The 27,487-nt window shown below is 42.8% G+C and overlaps 1 protein-coding gene across 4 annotated transcripts in view; it reads right to left on the reverse strand.

Annotated features, from left to right (window-relative positions):
- ALDH1L2 (aldehyde dehydrogenase 1 family member L2) overlaps positions 1-27,487 on the reverse strand; it is a 50,974-nt gene that overhangs the window by 10,908 nt on the left and 12,579 nt on the right. For all 4 annotated transcript variants that reach the window (XM_039484760.1, XM_039484746.1, XM_039484753.1 and 1 more), the window contains 16 exons: positions 26,504-26,738; positions 24,660-24,825; positions 23,375-23,476; positions 18,126-18,215; positions 15,088-15,222; positions 13,961-14,086; positions 9,398-9,489; positions 8,001-8,148; positions 5,968-6,087; positions 4,519-4,646; positions 3,909-4,059; positions 3,337-3,407; positions 3,114-3,219; positions 2,269-2,356; positions 1,321-1,414; positions 902-1,001 (listed from right to left, as the gene is read on the reverse strand). In XM_039484760.1, coding sequence (XP_039340694.1) covers positions 902-1,001; positions 1,321-1,414; positions 2,269-2,356; positions 3,114-3,219; positions 3,337-3,407; positions 3,909-4,059; positions 4,519-4,646; positions 5,968-6,087; positions 8,001-8,148; positions 9,398-9,489; positions 13,961-14,086; positions 15,088-15,222; positions 18,126-18,215; positions 23,375-23,476; positions 24,660-24,825; positions 26,504-26,592 — 1,806 coding nt within the window. In that variant the 5' untranslated portion in view covers positions 26,593-26,738. The remainder of the gene's footprint in view (positions 1-901; positions 1,002-1,320; positions 1,415-2,268; positions 2,357-3,113; positions 3,220-3,336; positions 3,408-3,908; positions 4,060-4,518; positions 4,647-5,967; positions 6,088-8,000; positions 8,149-9,397; positions 9,490-13,960; positions 14,087-15,087; positions 15,223-18,125; positions 18,216-23,374; positions 23,477-24,659; positions 24,826-26,503; positions 26,739-27,487) is intronic.

Raw genomic sequence — 27,487 nt, forward strand, 5'->3', positions numbered from 1 at the left:
AAATTTTTTTTTTTCCATGGGAAAAAATATTTTCATGAAAAAATTTGTTTCCATTTTCTGACTGGCTCTCGCAATATCTCAGATGATCAAACCATAAAGAGAGAGATTTTCAAAATTCAATTTGCTTTTCACAGTGCACGCTGTTTCTGCCCCGTCGCCCCCATTTAACTCTTCCTGGATTATAAAAAATGGATTGGAGAGTCAGCTTCACTGTTTTGTGTCTCATGCAGTAGCACAATGTTGTTTGGGTTCAATGGGGCTCTAACTGCAGGATTAGGGCCTAAACTAACCACATCGTGTAGCAACTAAGGCTTTTTGTAATGAGTGATGTAGTATATACTAGTGTTATATTGGAAATAGATCCCTTCAATAGGAAATAGGATTTTATAATCTACTAATTTTCCTCTTTGCATATATTTTGCAAATTTGATAAGACAGAAGTTAAGGTTGGATGGGAAGTATAGGTCAAGCATGTGAGTCATTAAGGATTACATGGCCGTGGGGAACTGACTGAATCTCAACCTCATTTCCAGACTTTTTTAAGCAGTTGGAGGGGTTTTAAGTGCCATTTTTTTGTAAAATTATTTTTTTTGCAGTGTTAACAGGACTCCATGGAAGCACACTGTTCACCTTTACTCTTTTTCAATTAAAGTTTTTGGAGAACATCACAGTCTTTTTGAATAAGCCCCAAAAGTTTAAACTGTATTGGCATACAGCCTAGAGAAGGGGAGCCCTGCTTCAACATACCTATATGAGGCTTAAAGTGTGGCTATCCTCCTGCATGTTTTAGCAAGCCCTGAGGAGGGGTGCATGTAAGAAAGAGAGAAGGAATTAGAACATTGCTTCTTAATAAGATGCACTAACAAGGCTTTGAACATGTTTTACTTTCAAGTAACCTTACCATTCTCACAGCTTTGTCAAGTTCACAGTCCTCAAAAATGATCAGTGGGGATTTACCACCAAGTTCAAGGGAAACTTTCTTCAGATTACTGACTGCACAGCTATGGAAAGTTGTAAATAATTATGTAAAATTAACATTCAGACATCTTTTAGTAATGAAATTATTTCCCCTAAGATCAGCTGGTGAAAATGTATAGCATATATTTATTTTTGGTTTTGGACAGTTGGACTTAATAGCAAATGATATTTCCACTATTTAATAAAGACAAATGATTAAATATATTCCAATTCATAGTCTGCATGTCATTTTAATATTATGTGCAAGATGTAGTTTGCACATCAATGTAGTAAGCAAACATTGATTAATCTACAGCATAAAATAAGATCTAAAACATCTTCTGAATATAATGAATACAATACCTCTTCATGATCTGTTTACCAATAAGAGTTGAACCAGTAAATCCAAGTTTGCGGATATCTGGGTGTTCAGACATGTGCTGTCCCACTAAACCACCTATATTATCGTGGGATATGGGAAACAACTAATTGGAAAATGTACATGCAATTCTTAACATTCTAATAGTCCAGTAGGCCTGTCAGGTTAAACAGCATCTAATTTAAAAAATAAGGATCCTTACTTATGTTATTATTAACACCTCAGATTAATAAAGCTAAAACCACAATGGCACAAATCCCTCCCTTCACCAATGGAGTTGAGAACTTCATCTCTGATACTCAGACTGCTGGTAGAAGAACCCAGTTTATATTTTAAACTTGGATCAGCTGACATATGTACTGTTTCACTGAATCAGCCCCACAGTTATCTTGGGGTTTGTTTTCACTAGGAAATCTTATGTTTAAACATGATTGTGAGGAGGTGAATTAGCAGACGTAATGTTAAATTGTCTCCACCGATCGATCTGTCACACTTACCTAACTAGATTTCTCACAATCTTATTGAAATAATATTTCCTACTGGCAACAAGCTTTGGAGAATAAGAAAAGTCCTATAATCAAAAGCATTATGTTTCTCTGTATTATAAACGGTTCTTTGAAGATTTTTGTATTTTTGTTTGAACCGAGAATGTGTAGATAAGGGGTAAACACCCCTGGCTAGCTCCATAGTCATTCCCCATTCAGCTCAGAGAATACATGCGAAATGATGTATCAGCTTTGTAACATGGACAAAGATTCACTAAGAAGGAGGAGAAGTCCACTCAGCACAGTTTTCACCTGACAGGTCTGCAGAGGTGAAAACCTAGATCACCAACAACTTCACCTCACCTCAGTCTTTTATTTAACTGTTCTCAACTACAGTTCATACCGAGCTATATTTTGTACAGAAAAATAATTAGGTCAATGCTTTACCTGAACCAGGTAGAATATTTATAACGCCTCTGGGAAATCCTGCTTTAGCTGAGAGCTCTGCAAACTTTAAGGCAGTCAAAGGAGTGACCTAAGCATGTACACAATGGTCAGATTAGGTCTGCTATTTTAGTTAAATATGCCGTGAAATATTTAATGTGCAATACGTTTTAGCTTGTTACAATATGAATCTTACATTAGTTCATATTTTTACAAAGCTGACAAAGTGGCATTCCCTTAGAAAAAGGAGTGCATTCTGTTTACATCCCAGATTAGTTATATTCTGAGTACACATGCATCTCACTGTGCAACCAGGGCCGGCTCCAGGCACCAGCAAAGGAAGCAGGTGCTTAGAGTGGCCAATGGAAAGGGGCGGCACGTCCGGGTCTTTCGCGGCAAGTCCCTCACTCCCTCTCAGAGGGAAGGACCCGCCGCCGAATTGCCGCCGAAGAATGAAGTGGCGCGGTAGAGCTGCCGCCGAAGTGACGCCAATTGTGGCTTTATCTTTTTTTCTTTTTTTTCCTTTTTTTTTTTTGCTTCGCCGCTTGGGGCAGCAAAAATACTGGAGCTGGCCCTGTGTGCAACCTCCTCTCCCCCTCTTCCCTAACCATAGCGCCATGCAACGACGACATCAATAGACAAACAGAAAGTTTTAATGTATTCTCTAATTTGAGGGTGCAGAGAGTTCTAGTGAAGAGGAGTGCCTTGTATCAGTGTGGGAATAGCTACTACTTTACATGTTTTACAGCATGCAACAGGTCAGTCAATGGATGGAGTCAATGGAAGCTTTGCCTGAATAGGGAGTGGAGGATCACACCAATAATTTGCATTTTCCCTTTTGATTTTACCTGTGCTGGTTTGAGAACTAACGTGTTGCCTGCAGCCAAGCATGCTGCACTCTTCCATGCAAGCATCATCAGTGGGTAATTCCAAGGGATAACAATTGCACAGACTCTTAAGATTGGGAAAAATATGAAAAAAAAGTTACATTTTCGTAACAGATTTTGAAAGGATTTTCTATTTGTCAAGGTTAAAACTAGTTTGCGGTCATTAAGAAGACAATAGCCTTACCCTATGGGTTCCTTCTTGGTGAATGTTAGGTTATGGTTTGGGCGGGCCTGGCTAATTGGGATTGTAGAACCCTAAAAGAAAGACAATGGATTTCAAACAATGTATATATCTAGAAAGGAAAACTAAAATGCACCAATTATCTAAAAATGTTTGTTTCAGAAAAATCATTGCCATCATGGAAGGCTTCACAGCCAGATTTGTTCTGTTAACGGGGTGCCACAGACAGAAAGATGCTGGAATATTGCTGCTGTATACCCTTCTACCATGGATATGAGGTACATCTCCTCTATAACACGCCACATTCTCAACCAGCTTATCTGTCATCACGAGTCAGACTCTAAATTCCTGTTTCCCAATAGGAAGCATAATGTGCTCCTATCATGTTTCCAGGAAGACTCTTACTAGGTAAAATTCTAATTCTGTCACCCACAATTTTGAATGCCTCATTTCCCTGTGCTAAAGTTGTTCTTCTGGGCTGTACAAGCAAAAGACAGTACTAGTAAAGAATAAGTATACAGAAGCATCGTAATTCATTTCTGACTTTGCGTAACTGCTGACAAGTATTAGCTTGCCTGGATTTTGTCACACCATCCAGCAAAGTATCTGAATGTTTCCACAGACATTCCTACATGGGTCTTCAAAGCTAAAGTGTAGACAGCTCCTGAGTCAATGGCCTCAATTGTTGCTAATTCCTCTTGGTGTTCTTCCATCAGGTCAGCAAGTCTTTTAATTAAAACACAACAAATGAGAATCAAAAATAACAATACTGGGAAATGACACTTCTAACTGTACTTAACTTACAAATGTCATGTGGGACTGCAAACTACTGCAACTCAGGCAAAATTTCCACTGACTTCAGGATTGGGACCTTTGGCTATTTGGTAACGTAAATAAGGGCCAAACACCCAATAAAGTCAATGGGAATTTTTGCATTAACTTAAAAAGCGTCTGACATCCACATAGCAGTGCAGAGACCCAAGTCAAAGTAAGCATATCTCAGAACCCCTAGCCCCTCCCACCTCACCCTTAGCCCCTCCCACCTCACCCCCTTCTGAAATGTGGCCACTCTAGCCCTAAGACAAGGAAAGTCCATCAGATTCAGATGGGGTATACCATGATTTTTCAGAGGAAGTAAAATAAAGTTAAGAAACATGAGCAAACATAGCAAACCCCCTTACATACCTGTACATTAATCTCCCTCTTTCCCTTGCATTCATTCTTGCCCATTCACCATTTTCAAATGCATCTTTTGCTGCTGCTACTGCCTTGTCAACATCAGCCACTGAAGCATAAGACACCTTTGCTATTATCTGTCACAAGACAGCTAAGTGTTAGCTCACATTTAAAGTGGTGTTATATACAATGTTTTCTTTCTCTCTTTTTATTTTTACTTAAATATAAACAAACATTTAATATTCTAATGGCTACCTATTATACATGGGTCAATCAGGTTCAGAAAAGCTCAGACACCACCGAGTGAAGTGGAATTAGAAGGACTGTGTGAACAGGCAGAATTCTGGATCCTTCTTTCTTCAAACTCTGCTAACAACAGAGCACATCCTCAAGCCTTATTTTATTTCTTCAACTATCACATGAACTTACTGATGTGACAAGAAGAAGTGGAAAAGCTTAGTGTCTGGTATGACAATAGATTGCCTAAGCATTCTAGAATACCATCTGGATATTGCCTCCCTGGAATGGTATTTTTGTTACATGTATCACCATAGATGGACACTTATATTATAGATGCCTAAGATAATACCAAACTGCTAAGGCTGTACTTGATTCTGGCCTCATTAATAGTGGTACAACTAGCTCCATTCACTTAAGCGGAATTCAGTTACTCCTGATTTACAGTACCATGTATGAGATCAGAATCAGGGCTGTTATTTATAACTTTTCAGTTAACAGTTGCTCAGCCAAGATTTGGTACTTTTTGGGAAAAAAATGCATATTGAGAAGTCATTTTTAAAAGTGATTTAAAAGTAGGGTTACCAAATAGCAATTGTGAAAAAGCAGTACTGGGGGTGGGGGGTAATAGGCGCCTATATAAGAAAAAGTCCCAAGAAATGCTACTGTCCCTTTAAAAACAGGACATGGGGTCACCCTATTTAAAAGGACACTTTCAGGACAAATTTGGCCTAAACTGTAGGATTTGTAAAAATAAGCTTTTACAAAACTTCTGACCAACAGAAATGTGCTCAGGAAACTAACAAAAATCCCAGTGGAAACACTTTTAAAAAGAACATATAAGCATTCCCGTTTTGTCTGCAAAGCCAAACACTGCAACACTAAGCTAAAGTATCAGAACCTGCTAGTGAAACTGACTTGGAAAAGACTATAAACATAGCGAAATTAATCAGCCAGTTTTCACTATGCAGGCTAAGATGCAAAAAGTGAATAAAAAGCATAAAAACTGAAAAGTAAATTAAATTAAATTATTAATATTTCAAGATAACTAAAAGTTAAAGAATTTTTTTAAAAGTTTTGATTATAAAATAGTAAAGGAATCATTTAAAATGTACTACATGATTTTCAACTTGGCAATATCCTTGTAATGTTTTAGATTATTTATCCAGAAATGCAGTATTCAGAATAAGCCAGTATTTATCATATGCAGAAATTACTCACTGATCCATCTGTTGGGTTTATAGTGTCATATGTTTTTCCCTCTTCAGCATCCATAAACTGTCCATTTATAAAACACTGGTAAGGCATCTTCACAGTCATATTGTTAACATTTTTTGAAACCTATCAGTGAAAGAAACTCAGCATTTCAATGTGTCTTACATCGTTGCCAACTCTCGTGATTTTGTCATGAGTCTCATGACCATTACTGTTTTCCTTAAAGCACCAGATCCTGGAGTCAAGTGGATATGTGATGATTTCAGCCTTCATTCTTTCAAAAAATTAAAAAATAAATTTCTAGCCCTTGTGGCTATGGAGAAGGCTTCAAAATGTGACCTTGATGCACTCTAAAGGCTTAAAAAGCAGAAAGCAAATAAAAAGATCACCAAATCTATTATTTTTAATTAATCTTGTGATTTTAAAGCCAATCTCATAATTTTTGAACATTTGGGGTTGGCAATACTATACATGCAACATGCAAAACTACGTACCTAATACAACTTGTAACTTTAATATGCAAAAACAGTTTTCAGACAAAGTACCAGGATGCATATATGGCTATCAGTATCCATCGCTAAGGCAAAACTAAATAGAAATTGTACTTCCTCTGAGGAGAAGAAGTGCCTAAATTATTAAATGGATTAATGAATTTGTATGGTTTTACTAGTGGATATCCAGGATCAAATCATCATTAGGGCCTCAATCCAGCAAGGTATTAAAATAGGTGTGTGACTAAGTAGATTTATAATCCAATTGAAGTCAATGTCCCTAGTTATGTGTTTAAAGTTACTGTGACTCTAAGAGCTCCTTTATGCCAAGTGGCAAAGGGCTCACGCAACACACTGTTGGCAGAATATTTAGCCAAGCAAGGACCTGTAAGGTATCACATGAAAACGGGTGACATCTGGTCACGAATATTGTTGCATGATGTATGTACAAGTTGTGTATAAAGACTTATGTATGTATGCTGGAAATACGTTCGTGTAATATGTTTTGGAGGCAGCTGATAAACAAGCCTTCCCTAAACAAAGGAATGTAGATTCACCTATCTGCATGGGTCTAGTTATGAGAAAACAGCATGGCTTAATCACAAGCAAAGGATAACAAAGGTATATTTGCATCTAAGGTAAACAAAGTGATCAAGCCAACTGAGAAAGCAAATTGACAAGAGGATGAAGAAAGGGCTTGGTGCCCAAAGAACAAGCAGCAGGGGGAAGGAACTTTGTCTTGGTTTACTTTTCAAAGAATACATTTCAAAAGGTTTCTGGACTATGAAAGGGAACAAACGGGACTCCTTTGTTATTCATCTCTTTGGGGACAAAAAGATAAGCACCCTCTGATTCTGTAAGTGGTGGATCCTCCTGCCTGAAGGGCTGGAGATGCTCATCGCTTGACGTAGGTGAGGAAGCTGCTTAGGCAAAGATTGTAGCTTGGTTTGGTTTTGTATCCCTGCCCATCCTGGCTAACAGCCATTGATGGGCCTATCCTCCATGAATTTATCTAGTTATTTTTTTAATCCTGTTATAGGCTTGGCCTTCACAACATCCTTTGGCAAAGAATTCCACAGGTTGACTGTGCACTGTGTGAAGAAATACTTCCTTTTGTCTGTTTTAAACCTGCTGCCTATTAATTTCATTGGGTGATCTGTAATTCTTGTTTTAGGAGGAGTAAAGAAAACTTCCTTATTTATTTTCTCCATACCAGTCATGATTTTATAGATCTCTATCATATCCCCCTCCGCCCCATGTTAGGGTTCCTTGGAGGACAGTCTGTTGCTGTTTTCCTCAGAAAAGCAGATTTTTTTGTGGGCATGATGATTGAGATACATGAGCAAGGCACTCTAAGGAAGTTTACAATACCTACATGTGCAATATGCATGAATCCATCCACTGCTATTGATCTCCCAGTTTCATGAGCAATGGAATTCACCAAATTTCACCTTCATCCCATCACAAATAAATGAAAACTACAGAAACAAAACCAACACTCCATCAAAGAAAGTGTGCAAAATGTCAATAAAACCAAAAAAGGCTTACATAATCTATGACTAGTTCTTCTTCTTTGTCCTCTCCCCTCAGTTTCCTCACAGCCATCTGAATAAAGTCTGCAAACTTAGTGGCCATATACACATCTTCATTCTGCAGCTGAAGTCCACCACATTTTTGTTTGATCTCTTCAATCATTCTGAAAATTGCAAAGAAATTGTAGGTTGAACTTTACACTGAAGTATTGTTGAGACAGTCAATTATTAGAAGGTGGAGTAGGGTTTTGGTTGGTTGCGTATAATGTGTGGACTTTTTTGTGTGCATGCCATTATTCTGTAGCTGTACTGTATTACTGCTAGCCATTGGGCTACATGGGGTCCTCAGTTATACACAGCAATTGTGCAGGTGTTATTAGGGGCAGAATTTGGCCCAATGGCTTTGAAATACTCTGAGGTAACAGTTGAGGAATAAAAGGCAAATGATAAACATATGTCATGTGTAACAGGGTACGCTCTGCTCCTGCCTTCTAGATTCACAGAAACTGCTCAGACTCCACCAGTTAGTTATCCATACAGTGCGGTTTAGTTCAGATTCCTGCCCCAACCCCTTTACAGCTCTGGGCAGCAATGCTATTTGCAGTGTCCCCAGGGTCTGAGAGGAGAAGAGGTCTCCCTTCCTTGAGAGCTCTCTAAGTTTGGACTTGGACTCAGCCCTGCTCCTCTCCCCTTGCACTTCCTTCCTGTGCCTTTTTAATCACTCCTCAGATGATGAGCTAATTAATCCATTAGCTCAAGCAGCCTGATTAGCGCGTTCCATTCCCCATTCAGACCTCCTTGGGGAAACCAATTAGTGCCAGAGGGATCAAAGTGCTGGCTAACCGGCTAGCTCCCAGCACTGTTACATCATGCAAGGATTGTTCAGGCTATTTAGTACCACTCGGGAATTGTGAATCATGTTACATTTGGTGTATTATTGATAGCAATGATTTTGTTAAAACTCTCAAGGGCTTCGCATGTGATGGCTGTGGACATTTGGGGTAGAGAAAGGAGCGATGCTCACTAATGTGCCCTGATACAGCATGGTGACCTCACTCCATTTGGGAGTAGTGGGCTCAACCCTCCTTGTGCATATCCCCACTGATCTCAATGGGAGTTCGGTATGCAGCTGCAGGATTGGACTCCCAGATTTGGAACAGCTGTCAGATCTACAGTAGACTCGCTCCCAAATATCTTCCATGGTAGTCCCTTAGTTTTAGGGCTAATCCTGCCCTTGTTATTCAGGCAAAACTCCAATTGAGGACAATGTCATGGGAGTCAATGGGAGTTTTGCTTGAGTAAGCGGGGCAAGAGTGGGGAAAGGGAAAAATCACAGATACTGTAAGAACCGTAACAAGGTCACAACCTTCATTTATTGCTTAGAAACATGGTTATTTAAAATATAAAAGTTACCTGACAACATGCATTGAGGATGCTCCAGATTTGAAGAAGTCTGTAGAATCCTCAATTACAGCAACATTGCTCAAAATTCCCTTCCAAATGGTCTAAAAAATATAGAAAATAAATGAGGCATTAATACAAACAAATCCCTCTAATGGCATAAAACATCAGTTCACTGACACTAATGTAGGTCTGCGTGTACATTTTTAAACATATCGGCTTCTTTAAAATCAATTACTTCTAGGGATACTAGTAGAGGAAGCCAGAAAAGCAAATGAGCACTTTTGCTACAACCACCATGCTAATGATTCGTGTGTATACAGTTTGCATTTTTTTTAGTGTGGCAGGTGAAATTACTGTTGACCCTTTGATCTGAACAGTTAGCCAGTATGTGGGTCTTTGCAGGTTTGTTTTGATTTGGGGAACTGATACTATGAATCATCTGAATATGAGCTATTTCTTTGTTGCAATCAGGGCCAGCAGAATGAGGTTATGGGCCATACCCCAACAATGGAAATATCATGGGTGCTGATATATGTTTCCTCTCCCACAATATCTCATGGAGGTGAGAGTGGAACCTGGTTATGCTTCCACCCCTGCATGCATGCATTGGGGGTGGAGGTGAGAGCAGACCTCTGAGGAGGGGCTGGAGATCAGGCTGGCTGTTAGGAAGCAAGCAGGAATAGACAGCTCTCCTCTCCCCATCTTCTAGCTACTGCAGGTCCTAGCATAGACATCAGGTCCAGGGAGGAACATGTGCCCCAGCTGCCAGGTTGCAGGAGAGTGCACAGGCACCTGGGTTGGGGACAGGGGAGCACTGGCACATAGGGCACCAGCTGCTGAAGAACTGCTGGGATGCCCATTCCCAGCCTGGAACAGGATGTCCCCCATCGTGCCACAGTAGCTCCCCTCACTCTCCCTTCGCTGTTCCCCGCCCCCCTTAACAGCCAGCTTCCACCCCCTAGTCTTCTGGTTGCAATCCTGATTATTTACAAACATAGGCGTAGTTTGACTTGTATATTTGGGAGATAGGAACAGAGGTGGCACATCGAGGGGGGCACGTGGGGTTAGGCCGGGCTCCTTCGGAGGAGAAGCAAGAGCACATCGGGGGTGCAGCTCGGAGCTGTGCTGCTCCCTCTGCCTGGAGAGTGCCTGGCCCCACAGAGGCGGCCTGGCTCAGGGAGCAGGGCAGGGAGGGCTGCTGGGCAGCCAGCCCCAGCATCCAGCTTCCACAGCGAAGAGAGCTGTGGGCCGGGCGACTCCCACCAGCTTCAGATCTGCTGGCTCCTGGCAGGCAGTGACGGTTTTCAAACTGTGGGGCATGTCCCCCTAGGACAGCACGCCACACAGTTTGAAAACCTCTGTGCTAAATGGAAGGCAGAAATCTGGGGGGCACATGACCCGATGTCCTCCCCCCTGTGTTGCCTCTAGTTTGGGGGGGCAATGCCTCCCATGCCCTCCCCAATCGCCGCCCATTTACAGAGCATGTACACAAAGTCCTGGTTCTCCAAACACAGTAGGAACAAACAGCAGCAGGCAGTTTCTTTGCTCACATTTTCCAAGCCTGCCTCTGCAGAAAGGCCTGTGCCCCAAGGAGCTCTGTCCTCTGCTCCCCCTCAAGGCCATGCTTCACTCTCTTGCTTCCTGGTGGCTCTCTTATTTTCACACACGGACACAACTTGCCAAGCAATCCCTTTTAGGCTGTGCATTTGAAATCAGTTCCAGGAAACTGCTCAGGTTTTGCTATGGGCCAGTTATCTTGGGCAGTAGTCTCCCACTATTTCCAGCAATCGTTACATAAAATGGGTTTAACTGCTCCTTCCCCTTAGCCCAGGGGTGGGCAAACTTTTTGGCCCGAGGGCCACACTGGGGAATAGAAATTGTCTGAAGGGTCATGAATGCTCACAAAATTGGGTTGGGGTGCGGGAGGGAGTGAGGGCTCTGGTTGGGGGTGCAGGCTCTGGGGTGGGGCTGGGAATGAGGAGTTTGGGGTGTAGGAGGGTGCTCTGGGCTGGGACCGAGGGGTTTGGAGAGCAGGTGGGGGATCAGGGCTGGGGCAGGGAGTTGGGGCATGGGGAGAGGCTCAGGGGTGAAGGCTCCGAGTGGTGCTTACCTCAAGCAGCTCCCAGAAGCAGTGGCATGTCCCTTCCCCAGCTCCTACATGGAGGTGCAGCCAGGTGGCTCTGCACGCTGCCTGGTCCACAGGCACTGCCCCCGCAGCTGCCATTGGAGCACTGGAGGGGGCCATTGGAGCGCATAGGAGCCGAAGCGGGGCCATGCCGCAGATTCCAGGAGCTGCATGGTGTGGCCCTGGACCCTGCGCCCCAGCTGGAGTTGGCCCAAGCCACAGGGTACTGCCCCTGCCCCAGCACCCCGGCTGGAGCGCCAGAGTGGGGCCGAGCCGTGTTGTGCAGCTCCCAACCCCACTCCTCAGCGGCAGCTCGTGGCTTAAAATGGCTCGTGGGCCAGATCTGGCCTGGGGACCGTAGTTTGCCCACCCCTGCCCTAGCCTGAAAGAAGGGTGGTGCACACCCATCAGCTTTAACCAGCTCTGCAATTATCTAAAGCTCAAAGACCCACTTGATGACAGCCATTAGCACCTTCCAGCATAACATTCCATAATTAGTAGTAGTAGTACTATAAAAGGATTCCTGTTGTGCATGAAAATTATTTCCCCTAATATTATGTTGCATAACAATGCAGCAAAATTCAATGCAATACCAATAGTTTTCTTGCCCATCTTTTTTATAACCTTAATCTTCCAAATAATAGCATCACTTTAGATGTATAGGAACTGATCCCATGAGGTGTGAAGAGGGCGGGCTGAGGAGGACTGGAGTATTTGGTAGTTGGATATGTACAGCAGGGACTTTTGGCACTGGGGAAGGGCTGAGAGGTAGTACAATAGAATAAATACACTAGATGGATATTTCTGTTAAAATGGGGGTGAAATTGCTGAGAATGTACACGTTTAAATTCTTATAATTTGGTTTCAAGTTGTCTCCACTGAACCAAATAAGGCAATTCACATCTCTAAGAAATATTGTTTCTTGGGCTATGTCTACACTATGCAGCTTTTAGCGGCACGGCTGTGCTTCTACAGCTGTGCCGCTAAAAAGCGTGCAGTGTAGCTACTGCTTGTCGAGACAAAAAACTTCTAACCCCAACAAGCGGTATTAGCGTTGTTGGCAGGAGAACGCTCCTGCTGACAAAGTGCTGTTCATACTGGCACTTGTCATCGACAAAACTTTTGTCTTTTGGGGCTGTGTTTTTTTAACACCTCTGAACTACGAAAGTTTTGTCTTTCACTTGCCAGTGTAGACAAAACCTTAGACTCTGTTTGAGTTTCTCCTCCCTTGGTTTTCACACCTCAGCTGCTGGAACAGGGCCCCATCCTCCCTGATTGATCTAACCTCGTTATCTCTAGCTTGCTTCTTGCTTGCTTATATATACACACCTGCCCCTGGAAATTTCCACTGCTTGCATCCGAAGAAGTGGGTATTCACCTGCTGCAGAACATCTGTTAGTCTATAAGGTGCCACAGGATTCTTTGCTGCTTCTACAGAACCAGACTAACACGGCTACCCCTCTGATGTTTGAGTCTGTCTACAGTACGGCCCCGTAGTTCAGACTACAGAAGTGTAAATAGCAGTGTGCACCTAAGTGTTGAGCTTCAACTCTCCCGTGTGGATGCTGCAGACTAAAAGGTTCCTAGTTCACATTAATGTTGCCCTGTCTGAGGACTCCACTAACAAGAACCAGGAACTGTGAAGTATTTCTTGTATGTGGTACATTACACGGCTGCTTCTAGCAGGTCAGGCTTCTGTATCAAATAAAGACTGACTACAGGGCTTTCTTCTCAGAGGGATACACAAGAGACGTGTCTTCATTAAGATCCTTTAATGTTCTGCCACCTATGGCTGAGGTTAACTTAAATATGGGATGTCACACATGGTGCCCTTAGTGGCTGAACAGTATAATACTGTTAAGCATTCTGTCACAGGAAACCTTGAATATGAACCTGCAGCATCCCCACAGGGGAGTCCAGCACAGCACTTTCATGCGCAATGATCTTCACGGCCCCAGAGTCCAAACTGCAGGGCAGTGTAGCGAAGCCCTGAGATTCTGTTTTAGAAATAGGATTAAATCTTGCTGATGAATGTTTCCATGCAAAAAATAACGCCTGTTTGTTTGGTGTCTGAAGGCCTCACTGTGGCAGGGAGAAGTCATGCTGGTGCTCTGACTCTGCTTTGAAGTGTGTCTTCCTCACTCATCACATATAATCCAAAACCATTCTTCTTGACTTGGTCCAACACTTGGTCTTTAGAATCAATCACTTATATCTAAACAAAAAATTTCTAGGACCATATATATATTTGTGAACACCTAACCTGATCTCCAAACACATCTGAATTAATTTTAATAGCTTAACATTCATCCTTGTACTTTTGTATATATTTTGTTAAGAAATATGCACATTGCACATTTAAATAAAAGTTATATCATGTCTGTGCCTAGACGTCTTTAATGCTTTTCTGTAAACTAATATCCTGCTGAACTAGTTTACAGAATTACCTTGATATCTTCCGCCATCTTTTTCTCCTCTTCTGTAAGTTCTATGACAGACATCTCATCAGCTGAAAAGTATTTAGATGCAGGGATCATTTTTCCATCCTCAAATTGTAGATTTCTCACCAACAACTGAAAAAGAGGGAATATGATTTAAGTTGATGGAAAGGCTGTAAAACGTACTAAGGAGAAATTAAGGTGTTAATTCGAATAATAATGAAATGAGTAAGTGTCTGGTAGGAAATCTCAAATCTGTGATAAAGGTATCTTTAAATATTTTCTTCACCACAAACTATAGTAAGTATAGGTACAGTTTAACATATCATAGAAATGAACATATGATGGGTGGAAGGGAAATGCCTGTAAGGATCAGTGGGACATGAACATAGACCTGTAAGGTTACCGGACAACCACCATCCCCACGCTGCCAGCTGGTGGCATCTGGAACCTAGTTGCTCCCTGCAAACAATCTGCTAAGGTTTGTGGGAAGTTCTACCCAGGGTGATCTGACTGACACTGGTTTTAGCAATCCCTGATTGGCACCCTGTCCCTGTATAAGTCCATGGGGCATACCAGCAGGTGCCCAGGCAACAATGAGAATCCTTAGCTACTTGTCATGACTGCCCAGCTCCTCTGTTAGTGAACTCCTGGTTCCGATCTCAGCTCTGACTTGGATTCTGACTCCCGATCGACCCCTGGAACTCTGACACGGACCCAGTATCGGCCAGATTCCTGACTCTGTCTTTGACCCTTGGCTTAGCTCATAACTCTGACTTAGCCCTCAGCTTGATTCTTAACCCTGATCCTGGCTCTGACTCCTGCTTTCAGTTCTGGGATCCCAAGCTCCCATCATTAGTCCTGCCTACCCTCACCCAGGATCCTGACAATACCTAAGATAAAGAACAGAATGGCATTTAGCACTCTTCATGAAATAATAGAAGATTGACATTTTCATGGCTGATTACCTGGCTGCTATCACTAGCATTGCAAAGATTACATCTGGATTTGAATGGCATGAAATTTCCATACAGTTTACATTTTCTCCTAATGTTGATCAGTCCATACAGTTTTTCACCTTCCTTGCCCGTGCTCCCCACCCTCCGGCTACACTATTTATCTTGTTGAACACTTACCATCTTTCCATCATTACCGAAAAGAACTAGGCCATTTTTGGTTATAAGTCCAGGTTTTGTGGTGCCTTTTATTGCCAACGGTTGTCCAGGAGGCACTGGCCCATCAAGTAATGATGACCCATAGAAAGTAACCATCTACAAAACAAAATGAATGACAGATGCATAGGCTCTAAATGTCTCTCAACATGCTGAAAATGCAATGACATTGTTTTCCTGCTGTTAAAGGGGGATAATAGTCCTTTGGTTCCCTTTACATGTAAACTGCAACTATATTATCTGTGGGGCATCACAACCCAGCATATGCAAGTTTTTGCCCAAATGCAAGCCCAGGAAAATCCTGTGAGTGACAGCTACGTAATTCCAGGCCAGGCCCTTGTTTCTTGTCTTCTTATACCACAAGCTTTGGAAGGCATACACAGTATCCATCTCAGTGTTTACACAGTGCTTACCACTGTGGGGCACAGATCCTGATTAGGGCCTTTGGGCAATATGGTAATATAAAAATTAAATAACAATTATAATGACTAAATTGAGAATGCTTGGAAAACCTCCTAATGTTATTTACTAGGACTCAGCTGTGAGCACAGCCGTGGACCTGTGAAGGGGCCAAAGAGGGCACAAAGAGCCCCCCTTACTTCCTAGACAGGCTACCTACATCACCAGAACTTGTAGGGAAGGGATAGCAGCTGCCAGCAAGCTGCTATGCCCCCTCCCCCCAACTTATCCTGTTAGATGGGGTGGATCTGAGTTATTACAGAGAATTCTTTCCTGGTTGTCTGGCTGGTGAGTCTTGCCCACATGCTCAGGATTAGGCTGATCACCATATTTGGGGTTGGGAAGGAATTTTCCTCCAGGGCAGATTGACAGCAGCCCTGGCGGGGTTTCACCTTCCTCTGCAGCATGGGGCCCGGGTCACTTGCTAGAGGATTCTCTGCACCTTGAAGTCTTTAAACCATGATTTGAGGACTTCAATAGCTCAGACATAGATTAGGGGTTTATTACAGGAGTGGGTGGGTGAGATTCTGTGGCCTGCGTTGTACAGGAGGTCAGACTAGACCAGGGGTCGGCAACCTTTCAGAAGTGGTGTGCTGAGTCTTCATTTATTCACTCTAATTTAAGGTTTCGTGTGTCAGTAATACATTTTAATGTTTTAGAAGGTCTCTTTCTATAAGTCTATATTACATAACTAAACTATTGTTGTATGTAAAGTAAATAAGGTTTTCAAAATGTTTAAGAAGCTTCATTTAAAATTAAATTAAAATGCTGATCTTATGCCGCCAGCCTGCTCAGCTCGCTGCCAGCCTGGGGTTCTGTTCATCTAGGCCGGCAGCAGGCTGGGACCCCAGACCCGGGGGGGAGGTTCAGGGGTCAGGGCACAGGGCTGGAGGGTTTGGGGGGTGTAGGGCCGAAGGCTGGGTGTGGGGGGGTTCAGGGGTCAGGGCAGAGGGATGGGGGCTGTGAGGGTGCAGGGCAGGAGGCTGGGGGGGTTCAGGGGTCAAGGCAGAGGGCAGTTGGAGTGTAGGGGGTTCGGGGGTCAGGGAAGAAGGGAGTGGGGGTGTGGGGGGTGCAAGGCAGAAGGCTGGGGGTGTGCGAGGGGTCAGGGCAGAGGGAAGTGGGGGTGTGGGGGTGTAGGGCAGAAGTCTGGGTGTGTGGGGGGGTTCAGGGGTCAGGGAAGAGGGCTGGGTTGTGGGGGGGTGCACGTCAGAAGTCTGAGTGGGGGTGTCAGGGCAGAGGGCTGGGGTGCTCGCAACAGGGCCGGCTCCAGGCACCAGCTTAGCAAGCAGGTGCTTGGGGCAGCCACTCCGGAGAAGGGCAGCAGGTCCACCTATTCGGCGGCAATTCGGCGGAGGGTCCCTCACTCCCAGTCAGAGCGAAGGACGTCCTGCTGAATTGCCGCAGATCACGATCGCGGCTTTTTTTTTGGGGGGGGGGGGCTGCTTGTGGCGGCAAAACCCCTGGAGCCGGCCCTGGCTCCCAGCCCCCTGCCCTGAGCGGCTCATGGCAGGGGGCTGGAAGGGATATGCCCTGTTCCACCCCGTTCCCCAAGGCCCTGTCCCTACCTCTTCTCTGTCTCTTCTACGGAGCTGTGTGCCCGCTGCCACTCTTCCCCCTCCCCCTCGCTAGGGCCATCAGCTGATTGGCGCAGGAAAGGAGAGGGGGAGGGGCAGGAAAGCACCACGCTGGGGGAAGAAGCGGGGGAGGGGGGAAGCCTGGCTGCCGCAGGACCAAGCTTCTGCCTCCTGCCCCTGCAGGGGAGAGCGGTGGGCGGCGGGGCTGAGAGGGGCTGGGTGCCAGGACCGCAGCAGCGTGCCCCTCAAAACTGGCTTGCGTGCCGTGTTTGGCACGTGTGCCGTAGGTTGCCGACCCCTGGACTAGACAATCATAATGGTCCCTTCTAACCTTAAAGTCTATGACTCTATCACTCTATCACTTATCACTTAAAATCTATCTTTTGTAGTTAATAAACTTGTTTTTGTCTCGTCTAAAACCCGTTGTGTGGAATTCATAACTGGGGGGCAAAAAGCTGTTGCATCTCTCTCTCCACATTGAGGGAGGGGATGATTTCCATGAGCTTACGCTGTACAGTTCTCTGTGCAGTGCAAAACAGTATAATTTTGGGTTTGCACTCCAGAGGAGGGTGTGCACTTGAGTACTGGGCAGTTCCTTAGCTGATCTTAGCATCTGTGTGTAAAGCTGCAGCTGGGTGTGTCCCTACCTGTATGTGTGCTGGTTATGTGCAGTCTGAAACACGAGGGAGAGCTTGGCTGGCTTGCCTCAGTAATATAGTGTAAAGGGAGCCCAGGCTGGTGGGTCAGGCAGACTCAGTGGTACCCCAGTTACAAGTGGCACCCAGGGGAGGGGGCACCCATCACAGATACATTTTATTAAGTGACTTGATCTATATTCTGATTGTTATCAATGGGAGTTACATGTGATCACCAAAAGGAGGCTGCATCTCATCTGTAACTTTTATTACAAAATCAAATAACAAAGATGGTATGAAAAGTAAGGAAACACTTAAATTTCACAGTCCATACCTGGCCATCAATCACTGTCCAAGCTCCAGGTACTTTATCATGCCCTCGGATCCAGTTATGCAAAGCTTCTGCAGGCTTGTCCCAAGAAATCTAGGAAGTCAAGATGCACGATCTGATTCTTTCCTATCTCGCTATAAATAAAGATAACATTTCTTTCCAATAATAACAGCTACAAGTCGTTTCTCTCTTTCAGTTGTTTATTTAAGAATCTAGACAGGGTCTTGGTTAGGAAAACTCACATTTTCTAGAAGGCTAGTCATCAGAGTTGTAAATTGGGACACTATAAATCTTACTCAAAACTGCTTCTGCACAAGCTTTCCTTTTCAAAGTCTCTCATTCATATGATAAGTATGAGGATCACACATGGAGGATGCAAGGGTCCCACTTTATAAACTTTTCATAAATGGAACCTTCATAGAAAGAGTTAATAAATGACAGATTATATTCATGTTAAAGACACAAGAAGTATGTGTTAGAGATGGGTACAATCCCATCAGTAAAAAGAGTTACTTATAGTTATAAGCACCCTGGGGGACTCTATAACAATTGATTAATCATTTATTAAAACCCTAATCATGTATTAACCCTTTATCAACTCTTTATTAAGTGAAACATTAATACAGCCTGGGATTCACACAAGGTATTCAAAGAATGAGTCAGTTTAATGCAAGGAACATGCATGGATCAGGCTGTGTTAAGGATCCTTTTGCATAGCCCATCTATGACCCTTGTAATCCTATGCAATGCATGCATTATGTTAGCACTTCTGCTGCTATGGGATATGATATGGACTTAAAAAATATTTATTACAGAACCAAGCCCAGTGGTCTCTCTAGTTTAAGCTCAGAGAACATTTTATAGCTATGATATAAGCTGATGACAACAGGGTTTTAAAACAGAGAAAAGAAGACGTTGTCTCATCAAGCTCTCCTTACTCAGGCAGAATTCCCAATGAACTGAATCTGAGTGAGGAGAACAAGGTTGGGACCATAGTCACAAATTTAACAAGCGTGATAACTCTACAATAATAGATAAATAAAACTAAAAGGCTCTAAGTTTTTCTTAATAACTCATTTTAATTTTACATGCATCATTTAAGTTAAACAACAGCACTCATTTTAACTTGAGGCATCCTCAGCAGCAACCCTCCAGTGCACCTGTTGCAAAGGTCTAATATGCCTCTTCCCCAGGGGATTATCAGAACAGCTAGGACTCAGCCATTCTTCCTTAATCTGTTTTGCTGGTGTACCCATGATGTCCAGCAGTGTATGGGGACAACCAGAATGTGATCCAAGCCATTTCTCTTTCTAGATCTGCGATCATTTTGGGAAAACCATCTGTAGATCTATTTGTCTCTTCAAAAATGTCAGTCAATAACTCTTGAGGCAGAAGAAGGCAGTAGGCAGCATTTTATATAGATTTCATAGATTCATAGACACTAGGACTGGAAGGGACCTTGAGAGGTCATCGAGAGCAGTCCCCTGCCCTCATGGCAGGACCAAATACTGTCTAGACCATCCCAGATAGACATTTATCTAACCTGCTCTTAAATATCTCCAGAGATGGAGATTCCACAACCTCCCTATGAAGACTTTCTATTGAGGCTACAGATTGAAAGCTTTGCTATGCTGTTTTTTTTACCCCTTCTGTTATCAATAGTTTGCACTGTTGTAGTAAAAGTAATGGAGGAGTCACAGATAGCACGCTATATAATTTATGGTGGCTTTCCCAGTCTTGGGTAAGGTCCTTACTTAAATAGGTAGAAAAAGCAAGGAAGCTTATTATACAACTGGTCGAGCATGAACAAACCATATAAAATATGTTCCCATTATAGTCTTTATCTAGATAATTTTTTAAAAAAAATACTCATTGAAAACTCCATCTGTTTGGCTGAGAATTAAATTTTCCCAGCATGAAATCTGTTTCTGGCAGAGAGTCCAGAGCAATTTGTTGGCAAAAAAAGAAAGGTCTAATCCAAATGCATTTTTACAGGCAGTCTGATATATTAAGAATACTAAGAAACAGCGGCTGTTCTACACACATTGATGCTATGTAGATTATCCTAGATAGGACATTATGTTGCTAAATATAAAAGGCTGAAGCCAGGGCATATGAGCTTTGCCTAGGGCTCTATTACATATCCGTGGAATTCGTCCAAAAATCTGGGAGCAAAGGGATTAAATATCTTAAGATATTAATAACTTAAATATATCAAAAAGTATCATTCTACCCTGTGAATACAGAGGAGGAATCATGGAATAAGCCTCTCCCATTTTATTAGTGAAAAGAATAGAGGGTGGGAGATTCAGATGCATCTAAGTGACTTAGGAACACAGGTCTCATTTACTTTCAATAAGACTTGTGCTCTTAAGCCCCTTAGGTGCTTTCAAATTCATAGAAGCCAGATTCAAAGCTCCATGAAGTCAATGGGATCCTTTCCAGCAGCCTTGGGAGGCTACGGATTAGGTCCTTGAGGAATAACACCACATTTTAAAATACCAGCTGAACACTAGTCATTAGAAGTGATTGTAATACTTATTTATAAAATACAAGATCCATTGTAAATTATGTAATTTGAGTCTGAACTTTCTCCCTCTGAAGTCAGTGGCAAACTCGAAATGACTTAAATGGGAGTAGGAGCAGGTCCTTACTGTGTAGAGTACTCTATCAAAGACTCAACAGAAGATTAAGTTTCATGAGTGATGGCCATGAGGGACCATATGGTCTCTTGGCACTTGCAGAACCAAATCCTGAGATAGGAAAGAATACAAACCAACCAAGCAGCTCTTGGGTTTGTGCTGTTTTCAGAAAAGGGAATCACAGTCTACTATTGTTTTTTATTTAATTTTCTCCTCCCATCAGTTCTGTTCTCTCTCCCCCTATTTCTCTGCAAATGCTTCTCTGCCAACTGGTCCCGTTTTCCTTTGCCCATGCTGCTCAACGGCCTCCTCCCACTCTCTTCTGGGAATTCCTTTCCCATTGGCATCTCTTGCCTCTTCTCTGGCTGCAGCTACTGTTGATGGCACCTGTCCTTAAGGCCTGCTCCTGTTACCTCTTGTAATCCTTCTCCTATGGAGCCCCTAGAAGAGGAAGCTAATCTTTCTCCTTCTTGTTTTCAGCTGCTTTTAAGGAACAGCATTTTTTTTTATTTGCAAAGAGGAGGCTAAACATCTGTAAAAACAGCTGGAAGCAAAGAGAAGAAGTCAATACTATGTGATCTAGCTCTCTCTGGAGCACCAGTAAGTATTCTGCAGACTATGAAAGGTTCATGGACCAGAGTTTGAGACGCCTTAATCCAGGTACTTTGTTAAAATGTGATCACAAGTGAACATGGAGTTACATATCATATTTGTTTGTGAGTAATAATAATAAAAACAGAGACAGAGAGGTTCCGTAACTCGTTCAAGGCCTGAGCAGAAGTCAGAGCTGGGATTAGAATGCAGACAACGCTCGCTCCTGCTCGGATACACACCCTATTAGATCTCATCTCTCTCTCAGGCAGGATGGGCATTTTACTACATGCATATCTCCTATGCACTGCTCCTGAGTTGTATGCTCCAGACTTCACATCCGTACTGGTTAACAGAATTCGTCCAGAGAGAGTATTTGGTACCACAACACACTGTCTAAACTGTCTTTAAAGACACTGTGTGTGGCACGAACTATATTCAGACGAGTTTGTGTGATTAGCCCCTTAATTTATTTTTAGACCAATAATTTCTACAACTAGAGCTTGTAGATGTAAGCAGAGTCAGGATGAGCTCTACCCTGACATCTGGTGGTAGATTATGGGGAGTGCAGAGTGGAAGTTTCAAGTATTCGCATTAGCATTTCAGTTATTTGCATGGGCACTCCCACCCCACTTAGCATACTGCAAAGCAGCATGGGATGGTTATTTTCACAGCTGTGGGAGCCCCAATTTCGTAGTTATTGGGGCAGGAGGAATGAAATGTTGTCACCCTGATTGGGTAAATGGGGAACTACAAAATTGTCTTGTGATGGGGGGTTTCATTGTCAGCTGGATAGCACTTGCTAGATGGGGCACATGGGTTCCAAAACCCATTGAAAGGAGAGAGGCTGTGGACAGATATCTGTACTGGGTGGTGCAGGTGGCTTGTGTGAGCCAGAAGCACCAGTTCCACCTGTGCCTCTCTCCACTGTGGAATGTCAGAGTTAATTTTTGATTCCCTTAAGAATCTAGATACAGGTTACTGAGCTGAACTCACTGGCACTGGGGCTCCCCTACTATGAGCTGGAATCACTAAGAGCTGAAATCACTGAAGAGCTGGACTTGCTGAGCTGAGAGCACTGAGTACTGTGCTAACGAGTGGGGGAGCCTGAAGCAATACCATGGAGCAGAGCAGCTGGCAGAGCGGAGTGGAGCAATTTGTGCAGCCACTAGGTGAGTGGAGCCAAGCAACTCGCGAGGACGGCTGGAGTGGCTCACAGGACAGCTGGTGGACCAGAGCAGCTGGCAGAGCGGAGCAGCCCACAGAGCAAGCGGAGCTGAGCTGTTTGCGGGGACGACTAGTGGAAGCAGAACCCCACGAAGAGGCAGGGCAGTTGGCCCTGAAACCACGTAAGGTGCCCCTTTCTACCCAGGCTGGGGAGGGGGACCTCTGCAGAGAGACTCTTGAACTCTGGGGCTGCACTGACCCAGGACAGAGACTTTTGGATTGTGGGACTTTTGGGACTGTGGGTGATTTGGGGGTTGCTGGACTCAAGGGCCCCGAGAGAAAGACATGGCCCAATTTGCTGGGGTGGGTCTTTGCTCACGGTTTGACCTATGAACTCTAGCTGAGGTATTTTCCCAATTTAATGCTTGTTGTTTATCATGTATTAAACCTTTTCTGCTACACCAAGACTCTGTGCTTGCGAGAGGGGAAGTATTGCCTCCTCGAGGCGCCCAGGGGTGTGTGTAAGATTTTCCCAGGGCACTGGGTGGGGGCTCGAGCTGGTTTTGCATTATGTTGTGGGGAAGGGACCCCTATGTATTGAACCTGGCCCTTGCTGCTATCGTTTCGGCCGAAGGGTTACATAGAAAACAAGTCAGAATGATAAAATATTTCTGCACTTTCTACCGGTGCCAGACTTGTTCTTGCTAGGTCCTGCACACGCTGACGTCAAAGGGACAATTCTCATTGACTTCCACTGGAGTAGTACCAATACACCAGAGATCTTTTGGCACATTGAACATAAAGTGTAACTACATTGTGATTAGCAACACAGTGTTGTTAACACTACAGTACCTCTGCATTTTCTTTCTTCTGGATCCCTTCATATGTTGCCCCTTCTTCAGGCTGAGGTATCCGAGGAGCTTTACCATCAGCAATTAGCTGGACAGCTTCTACCTAAACAGGAAAAAAGCAGTTTTAATTGCTCCAATAGGCCAAATTTTCTCTTTGTTTAAACATACTCTCCCGTCAGTTATACTTATTAGAGTCAGTAGAAGTTTTTCCTATGTAGGCTGGAGGACTTGGCTTTTTATTTATTTTTTAATCCAGGGTTGCTGAAGTGTAAGGGACTGATCGTGCAAAGACTTATGCATTTGCTAACTTTATCCACCACAGGCCCATTCACATCAAGAGTATTACTCACTCACAGTGAATAAAGCTAAGCACTTGCATAATCCTTGCAGGATTGAGGCCTAGCTGAAAATTGCAAAAACAGCAATTACTTGGCAGATTCCCATGTAAATCCCTGCCAATATTCAACGGGAAAGGAGGAGGGGATTTTTCTACTGTTCCATGCACATAGCATTTTTTAAAAACAAACTATGTTTTCTGTTATGGGGGGGGGTGTGATATGCACTAACACACACACCAAAGTCCACACTTTTAGGTTTAAATTTGACTTCCTGATCCACAAGTAAGTAAAACAAGGTTCTGGCATTTTTGCTAAACAACAGAGCCCAAACCTGCAAGTCCTTAGTCCCCTGCATCATCTCACTGATTTCAATGGGATTACTCCTGTGAGTAAAGATTTACAGGCTGTGGTGCTCAGATAGTAGCAAGGTGCAGAAGAGTTAATTTGCTCTGGGGCACTGTCAAACTGCAACTGTCTTCGTGCCTTCTGTGACACATGGAAACAGTCACCTTTTTTAAAATAACAAAACAAAAGAAGCTAAAACAGAAATGTTGTCTCCAATTTTCATTTTTTTAATTTGAAAGCTCCAAGTTCCTGTTTTCTATGATGCTATAAACTATTTGCTGCTGATTAGTCCAATTTAAAACAACAGGGGAAATTCAATGCAGGTGTAACTCCATTGAAGTCAAAGGAGTTACATCAGAGATGAATTTGGCTCATTGACTTAGGAGGGAGCAGGATTTATCCTCTACTCAAAATATTGTGGGCCTCCAGTGGTGTGAATAGCTCCATTGAAGTCAATGGAATTAATTCAGCTTAAGATCTGGTCCAGTATATTCCAGTTTCTTTAGTATCTAATTATATTTCATTTCTGTTCAAATTCCAAGAGGATTAGATGTGCCATATTTTTCCTTTTAAAATGTCTGTATTCAGCACAGGCAGACTTACCATAGCTTTTATGCCTTCTGGGAAAAGAAAATGATTATATAAATCATCCACGGTATCGTTCCGTCCTACATCACATTCCCGCTGCAGAAGAATTGGTCCAGTGTCCAGACCATCATCAGCCCAGAAAATAGTAAACCCTGCTTTTTTATCTCCTTGAATTAAAGTCCTGCCAATAGAATATTTTAGAGTAAATATAGAGGGAATGACCTTAGTCACAAATATCAACCCATTTGATAGTTCATATGCCTGATGCAGGCACAATATGGAGATCTGTGTGTGTGGAGTCTAATCAGCTTTCTTAGTACAGTGACTTCATTGCTATTATTCAAGGAGCTACAGACTTGACACTGCTGATGTGTATACACAATGACATAAACAAGACTGTGGCCAATGTCTTATGTGTTGTGCTTTGCAGTCCAGTCATTTTTGTTTCATAGTTTATTGTGCTAAATTATTTTAAATTCACTATGAATGGTACAACAAATGGCACAGAAGATCTCAAGTGGCCTGTAATACCATTTGGAAGTTGGAACCATCAGTACTAACAAACAAAATAGTACCAATGTCTGTGCGTCTACACAGTCTTTTTCATGAACATCTCCAAGTCAGTTACTAAAACTAACTAAATAAGCTTCACAATATATCTGAGCAGTAGGTAAGAGAAACAGAGGTGGATCACTACTAAAATGTATTTCCAGGGCAGAACACGACAACTGTTTAACAATGCACAGCAAAACTACACAACAGTTTAAGACAAGTGAATAGGAACATCATATCCAGTTATTGCCTTCAATGGAACTATGGTAATTTACATCATCTCAAAATCTGGTCCTGAAATTTGGGAAGATTTTAGCCACACAGGTCCCAATTCCCCTTTGGAGCTGCAGGCCCTCCACACTGCTGGAAATTAGGCACAATTGTCTCTAGTTGTGTAGCTCAAAACTGACACAAAATTAGTGAACACATAAAATTTGGCTGTATATAAATCACCAACATCATTTCCTGCATATTCTAAATGTTCCTTGGCAGCCTCCCCCATTAGTTTTTGAGGTCCCACAAAACAACAGCAAAAGCTGTAATGCTTGCAAGTTGGTGGAATTGGAAAATTGTACTGTTGGCAAAGGAGGTGATTGCATTGCAGAAGTGAGATTCTCAGTCTCTGGAAATACTAGCAAAAATACCTAAGTTTGTCATATTACTGGCTCCTGCAACCTGAAACAGAATGTCCAACAGAAGAGAAGAGCTGCCTAGCAGATATGGTAGCAACACTGATGTGCTATAATAGAGGGTATAAGTCTTCAGTAAATTCTAATTAACTACATAACTACTGTTAGCAGTGGCAGATATATTATTAAGCCTCCTCATACAGCAGTAAAAGTTTACCGCATGTGTTTGAACTGAAAGAAGGCTTGACATAAGGAAGGACAAGCAGGGCTTGTTTATAGATATAATAAAAGTTTACAGATATGTAAAACCTTACACAGATATGTAAGGCACAGATCTAAACCCATTTAAATTTCCTTCACTAAGTGTGCACCTCTTTCTTTTTATATACTGAATCGAGTTATGTGAGTAAAAACATACTAGAAACATGATTCATAGCAGCAATCTCAGTAGAATATTGAGTAATAAAACTGGTAAAAAAAAATCAATCAACAAAAACTACACTGGAACCTAGGAGTGATGGAGAGGCCATGGGCCAAACCTTCAGCAAGGTAGCTCAATTAAAGTCAATAGAATGATGCCAGTTTAAACCAGTTGAGGATCTGGCCTGTGTATCTTTCAGAGATATGGGAAATCTAAATAGCTTTGGGGTTTTTTGGTAAAAAAATAAATAATCTCACCAATTGATAGCTGAAGCTCCTCTGTGGCGGGGAAGGATGGATGGATGGTAAATAATTGATCCATGCTTAGGACTGTCAATAACATCCATGGGGATGAACTGCGTACAGAATGGAAGTACATTTAGATCTGCTCCAACTGATTTGTAGGCTTCAACTACTTCCTGGATAGGCTTGCCCTTAACTCTCCATCTGGGGAACTTAAAAACAGGGGTGCCATCTTTCTCTGCTGCCAGTGCTAAGAAACAAGAAAAATACATTTTTTTTACAAAGTATGTTACATTAAAAATTAAAATGTAACAAATAAGGATGACATTGTATGTCAAGTAAATCAGATAGTTAAATAAAAATGGCTGCTTTATATTGATGCTAAAATGCCGTTGTACTCTATTGCCCTGTATATACTAACCTGTGCCCACAAAATTCAGGTACCTTTGGTGTGGGGAGCATGTTACTCTTATTATATAACACCATAAACAAGTACTGTATGGTCCCAGTGATTAAAGTAGTCCAGCATCTCTGTGCCAGAACAGGTGCCCTCAGTCAGGCCAATTAAGGGGGTGCAGCTGAACCTGGGTGAAGAGGGAGTTTCAGTAGGTACGTCTATATTGAAATGTAAACTCAGGGTTTGAACTTAAGCTCAAGCCTAACACCCCTTCTTTCTACACAACAATGGCAACTTAACATACAGAAAGAAAGATGAGCTATGAGACCTTGGCTGTGATAAACTAAACAGTCTCCAGTGTGCCAAGTTCCTTTTAGTATTACATAGTCTATCTCATACTCCAGTACGAGAAATATCATGTGGAAAGGCTAACATTTCTGGGAGAAAGAGCACAGTAAGAGGGACAACTGTTTCACAAACAAAGGAGCAAGTATCATCACGTAGGAGGCCATCAAGGGCGAAGGTTGGCATAATAGTTAATCTGGGGTTAAACAATTATTTTTTGTCACGGTCCAAATTTCTTGGTCAAAGTATAGTCAAGG

The sequence above is a fragment of the Mauremys reevesii genome, linkage group 1 (assembly GCF_016161935.1).
Source record: "Mauremys reevesii isolate NIE-2019 linkage group 1, ASM1616193v1, whole genome shotgun sequence".
Taxonomy (NCBI): domain Eukaryota; kingdom Metazoa; phylum Chordata; order Testudines; family Geoemydidae; genus Mauremys; species Mauremys reevesii.